General features: G+C 42.0%; 1 protein-coding gene across 1 annotated transcript; it reads right to left on the bottom strand.

The window, feature by feature from the left end:
• Positions 1–1,095: 1,095 nt before the first annotated feature.
• LOC104226788 (uncharacterized) lies at positions 1,096–2,721 on the bottom strand. The gene is made up of 2 exons (XM_070162218.1): positions 1,775–2,721; positions 1,096–1,468 (listed from the first exon to the last, which is right to left on the bottom strand). Exons 1-2 carry the CDS (start codon positions 2,719–2,721, stop codon positions 1,096–1,098), a joined length of 1,320 nt encoding a protein of 439 aa, XP_070018319.1.
• Positions 2,722–6,000: the final 3,279 nt, after the last annotated feature.

Raw genomic sequence — 6,000 nt, 5'->3', positions numbered from 1 at the left:
ATCTGCCACAAACATTCAACTTGAAATTGTCTTGGTTGTGCTCATGCCGGAGAATCAAAAGACCCTCATTCGGCTAGTAGCGCCCTTTGTAGGTTTTCGCTAACTAACCTCTCTCATTTCTCTACTACCGTCACCTTATGGTGCCCATCTGGGTTTTCACCAATAAGTCTCTCTCATTTCTCTGTTCATTGTCTCCTTATAGTGACCGTATGAGTTTTCACTAATAAGACTCTCTCATTTCTCTGCTCACTGTCGCCTTATAGTGCCCGTATGGGTTTTCACTAATAAGAGTCTCTCATTTATTTTTTTTCTTTTCTTTTTTTTCTCGATTTTTTTTTACTAAGATACTGCATAAGGGAGGTTACCCAATGCCTTTGGCATGGGGACTTCAAACATTCTCAAAAAAACATCGATCAGAAGTTCTTGAAAGTAAAAAGGCGAAATGAACCTTGAACTGAATTACAACTTTTGGAACCATTTTTATAGAAAAATTGTGAGATAAAACAAACTTCTACCCCAGTTTTGGAGTATTGGGAATATGGATTTTTTGTTCTAATGGAACCGAACCCAGGGTAAGGCTACCTACATATCCTTTCGGAATCAGGTCGGACGTAGTTCAATGAATCAGGTCGGACAGGTTCCAAAAAGTGAGAAACAAGGAAGACAAATATGGCTTAAAAGGATTAACAGAAGGGGTTACACCTATTTGAAATAGCGATCAAATGACAGCCTTAGTCACTTCAATCTGAGAAAATCAATGCGTGAAAATTCTACAGTGGGTATATATCAGACATAATATCTTTTGACTGCATCTGCGTTAATAGTCATGTCTGGTACCCGTCCCTCTTCATCTACCAAGTGCAAGGCCCCTTTTGGTAACACTTTCTTGATGATGTAGGGTCTTTTCCAGTTCAGGGCGAACTTTCCTTTAGCTTCTACCTGGTGCGGAAGGATGCGTTTCAAAACCAGCTGGCCTACCTCAAACTGCCTTGGGCGCACTTTCTTATTGTAAGCGCATGCCATTCTTTGCTGGTATAACTGGCTGAAACACACTGTTGCTAGCCGTTTTTCATCGATCAATATCAGTTATTCTAATCAGGTCTTGACCCACTCAGTATCTTCAATCTCCGATTCCACAATAATGCGGAGAGAGGCAATTTCGACTTTAGCGGGTATTATAGCTTCAGTTCCATATACAAGCAGATACGGAGTTGCACCAACAGACGTGCGAACAGTCGTGTGGTATCCCAAAAGAGCAAAAGGCAACTTTCTATGCCATTTCCTGGAACCTTGGATCATCTTCTTGAGAATCTTCTTGATGTTCTTGTTTGCTGCTTCAACGGCTCCATTGGCTTTTGACAGGTAAGGGGTAGAATGGAGATGCATGATTTTAAATTGTTCGCATACCTCCTTCATCAAATGACTATTTAGATTGGGTACATTGTTAGTGATAATGGTCTTTGGGATACTAAAGCGACAGATGATGTTGGAATGAACAAAGTCTACCACTGCTTTCTTGGTGACTGCTTTGAAAGTGACTGCCTCTACCCACTTGGTGAAGTAATCAGTTGCAACCAAAATGAATCTATGCCCATTTGAAGCCTTTGGCTCGATCGGTCCAATGACATCCATTCCCCAAGCAACGAAAGTCCAAGGAGAGGACATGGGATGCAACTCCGAAGGAGGCGAGTGAATCAGGTCACCATGAATCTGGCATTGGTGAAACTTGTGAACAAATCTGAAGCAATCTCGCTCCATAGTAAGCCAATAATACCCTGCCTGCAGAGTCTTTTTTGCCAAAACATATCCATTCATGTGAGGTCCGCATACCCCTGAATGCACTTCCCTCATGATCCGCTCTGCTTCTGTAGCATCTATGCATCTTAACAAGTTTAAATCTGGGGTCCTCTTGTACAGAATTTCCCCATTCAGGAAGAAACCACTGGCGAGCCGCCTTATAGTTCTTTTTTGATCTCCTTTAGCATGCTCTGGATGTTCTCTTATTTTTAGGAATTGTTTTATGTCATGATACCATGGTTCACTATCTAGTTCTATCTCAATTGTATTGCAGTAACTGTGTTGATTCCGAACTTGGATTTCTAGTGGATCAATATGAGTGTTGCCTAGATAAGGGAGCATCGAGGCTAAAGTAGCCAAGGCAACGGCTAGCTCATTGTGAAACCTGGGAACGTACCTGAACTCGATGGATTTGAATCTTTTGCTCAAGTTTTGCACACATTGTCTGTACGGAATAAGCTTGATGTCCCGAATATCCCATTCGCCTTGGGTTTGCCGGATAAGCAAGTCAGAAGCTCCCATAACCAATAGTTCATGCACATCCAGATCGATGGCCATTTTCAAAACCATGATACAAGCTTCGTATTCTGCCGTATTATTGGTACAGAAGAACCGAAGTCGGGCCGTTGCAGGGTAACAATGTCCAATAGGTGAGATAAGGATTGCCCCGATCCCAACTCCTTTGATATTGACAGCCCCATCAAAATACATTTTCCATACAGGGTGATCGTCTGGAACCACTTCCTCTATTGAGTTGACCTCTTCGTCTGGGAAGTATGTGCTAAGTGGCATGTACTCATCATCAACTGGATTCTCTACCAAATGATCTGCCAAAGCCTGTGCTTTCATCGCGATGCGAGTGATATAGACGATGTCGAACTCTGTGAGCAGGATTTGCCATTTTGCGAGCTTGCCAGTGGGCATTGGCTTTTGGAATATGTACTTCAAAGGATCCATTCCAGATATGAGGTAAGTAGTGTAGGCCAAAACATAATGTCTCAGCTTCTGAGCGACCCAAGTCAAGGCACAACATGTCCTTTCTAGAAGGGTGTACTTAACCTCATAACTGGTGAACTTCTTGCTCAAATAATAGATTGCCTATTCCTTTTTGCCTGTTGCATCATGTTGCCCCAGAACGCATCCAAAGGAATTATCCATCACCGATAAATATAAAAACAAAGGCCTACCAGGTTCAGGTGGGACCAGTACAGGGGGTTTTGACAGATAATCTTCGATCCTGTCAAAAGATTTTTGGCAATCGTCCATCCACTTGATAGCGGCATCCTTTTTTAGCAACTTAAAGATGGGCTTGCACGTGGTTGTGAGCTAAGCAATGAACCTAATGATGTAGTTCAACCTCCCGAGCAAACTCTTGACTTCATTTTTGTTCTTCAGGGGTGGCAGATCTTGAATGGACTTTATCTTAGATGGATCCAATTCGATGCCTCTACGGATGACTATAAAACCGAGGAGTTTCCCAAATGGAACCCTAAATGCACACTTGGCTGGATTAAGCTTAAGGTCATACCTTCGAAGCCGTTCGAAGAACTTTTTCAAATCACACACATGATTAGCCTGTGTCTTTGATTTTATGATGACATCATCGACATATACTTCAATCTCTGTGTGTATCATGTCGTGAAATATGTGGTCATGGCCCTCATGTAAGTTTCCCCTACATTCTTTAAACCGAATGGCATGACCCTGTAACAATAAGTACCCCATGAAGTGGTGAAAGCGGTATTTTCTGCATCATTCTCATCCATTAGAATTTGGTGGTACCCAACATAGCAATCCACGAACGATTGTATCTCATGCTTTACACAATTATCTACAAGAATGTGGATATTTGGTAAAGGAAAATTATCCTTTGGACTTGCTTTGTTCAGTCAACACAGACTCTGGTCTTTCCATCTTTCTTCGGCACAGACACAACATTTTCCCCCAGGTAGTGTATCGGACAGCTCTGACTACATTGGCGCTCAGTTGCTTCATTATTTCCTCTTTGATTTTGTCACTCACGTCTGTTTTAAATTTTCATTGCTTTTGTTGAACTAGTGGAAAATCAGGATACGTAGGAAGCTTATAAACCACTAGATCAGCACTTAAACCCAGCATATCATCGTAAGACCAAGCAAACACATCTCTGTATTCAAATAAAAATTGAATCAAGGCATCTCTCACTTCTTCATGACTTTCGATATTAATCAGTTCAATTTTATTGAGGTTAGGCTTAGGCTTGTTTTCAAATTGTTCCAACTCTCTTTTATTTCCTCAACAACCTCATCTTCATCATATTCAACCTCTTGATGCATTATTTCGATATTAGATAGCTTTATAAGATCTGGGCGTGAATTCTGTATGCATGTCATATTATTAAAGCCGGCATTAACAAAACTGAAATGGAAATAAAATGACAAGAATTAGGAAAAAGAAAAGATATGAAACTTAATAGGAAACTAAACTGCATTTCATTGAATTCGAAAGGATAGAAGGGTTAACATCAAAACATAATAATCATACTGAGATGTTTGGATTACAACCTTGAAAGTAACCCAAAATACAAAAAAGAAGCTGCAAAAGCAAACTACCAAGACTCCTTCCTTGTGGGGAGAGGAGTTGCTTCCCAGTTGGTGAGCATGGTGTCTAGGTCAATTATTTGCATATCGGCACAACTAGTGCCTTCACCAGCCTGGATCATATTCACTTCAGAAAATATCTGGCTAAGGCCATGGCAAATTTCATCAATGTTTGCATGCGCCGAGGAATTTTGACCCTCTTGGAGTCGTGGCTTGACAAAAGTGTAGAAAATGTAAGGGATAGGTTGTTGCAAGACCCATCCATGCTTTTTGCGGTGCTTGGCTTTGTTTTTGTCTGCTTGTGTTGGCCTGAAGCCTAAGTCAAAAGTACCCTGGTTACTGAATGGAGAAATAGGCTCCGAAATTCCTTGCAATGATGCCCCCATGCCTTTTCATGGCTCATAACCTTGTCTCAACATAACTGCAGCCACCATTACAGATGTGGCGGAAAGACGAGGATGCAGAATGGGCTTTCCTTCCTCAACATGGTCCACATCAACCACTTCAAAAGGCTGATAGACAATGGACTCACACCCTTCCTTGGCCTCAATATAGGGGATTAACGGGTCTTTATAAATGGAAAACTCGTCTTCCCCGTGAACAATAATTTCTTGCCTGTCATGTTCGAATTTGAGCATCTGATGCAAGGTGGATGGCACAACTCGGACCGTATGGATCCATGGCCTTCCAAGAAGAAAATTATAAGAAGTGGCCATGTCCACTACTTGGAAGACAATCTCAAAGTCAATTGGCCCAATTGTCATGGTGAGGTTGATCTCCCCAATAGTATCTCTTGCTAAGCCATAAAAGGCCCGGATGCGAACATTGTTGGGTCGGATTCTATCTGTATTGATCTTCATGCTTTGCAAGGTAGAGAGGGCATACATCTACACTTGAGCCTTCACCAACCATGACTCACTTTACATAATTCCCCTCACATTTGACCATCAATTTCAAAGCCCTATTGTGCCCGGCTCCCTCCTCGGGAAGTTCATCATCAGTAAAGGAGATTTTGTTCACCTCAAAAAATCTATTGGACATCTTCTCTAACTGATTCACTATGGTCTTCTCTAAGATATGTGCCTCGTTCAGGACCTTGATTAGCACACGGGCATGCTCTTTGGAATGTATGAGCAGAGATAGTAGAGAGATTTGGGCAGGAGTCTTCCTTAGCTGGTCAATGATTGAGTAATACTGAACTTTCATCTTTTTCAAAAACTCTTCCGCCTCTACTTCAGTGACTGGTTTCTTTATTGGCAATTGGCCTTCTCTGATTTGCTTGGCCTTCCTCAGCTCTACTGGAGAGTAACGCCTCCCCGATCGAGTCAAACCTCCAGTTTCCCCCACTTCCTCTATGATTTCCTTGCCTTTGTAGGTCATCATAGTTTTGGTGTAGTTCCAAGGAGTGGTTTTTGTGTTGGTCACAGGGGGTTGCACGACAGGTTTGATTATGATCGGCTCTGTTATACCTTTTGTACCTCCCTGCTTCTGCCTTGTGACGGGGTGGCCTCCAAGTAAATATAACCTTGGGCTTGGAACACTGGAGTGAACTTCCAACCTCGAGATTTTCGGAACAAATAAAGTTGCCTTTTTTAGCTCTGGGCGCCTTTCACAATCAATGGAA

This window comes from Nicotiana sylvestris, chromosome 11 (genome assembly GCF_000393655.2).
Source record: "Nicotiana sylvestris chromosome 11, ASM39365v2, whole genome shotgun sequence".
In the NCBI taxonomy this organism is placed as follows: domain Eukaryota; kingdom Viridiplantae; phylum Streptophyta; class Magnoliopsida; order Solanales; family Solanaceae; genus Nicotiana; species Nicotiana sylvestris.
Note: the sequence above shows the minus strand (reverse complement) of the source record. Positions and strands in the feature narration are given on the sequence as shown.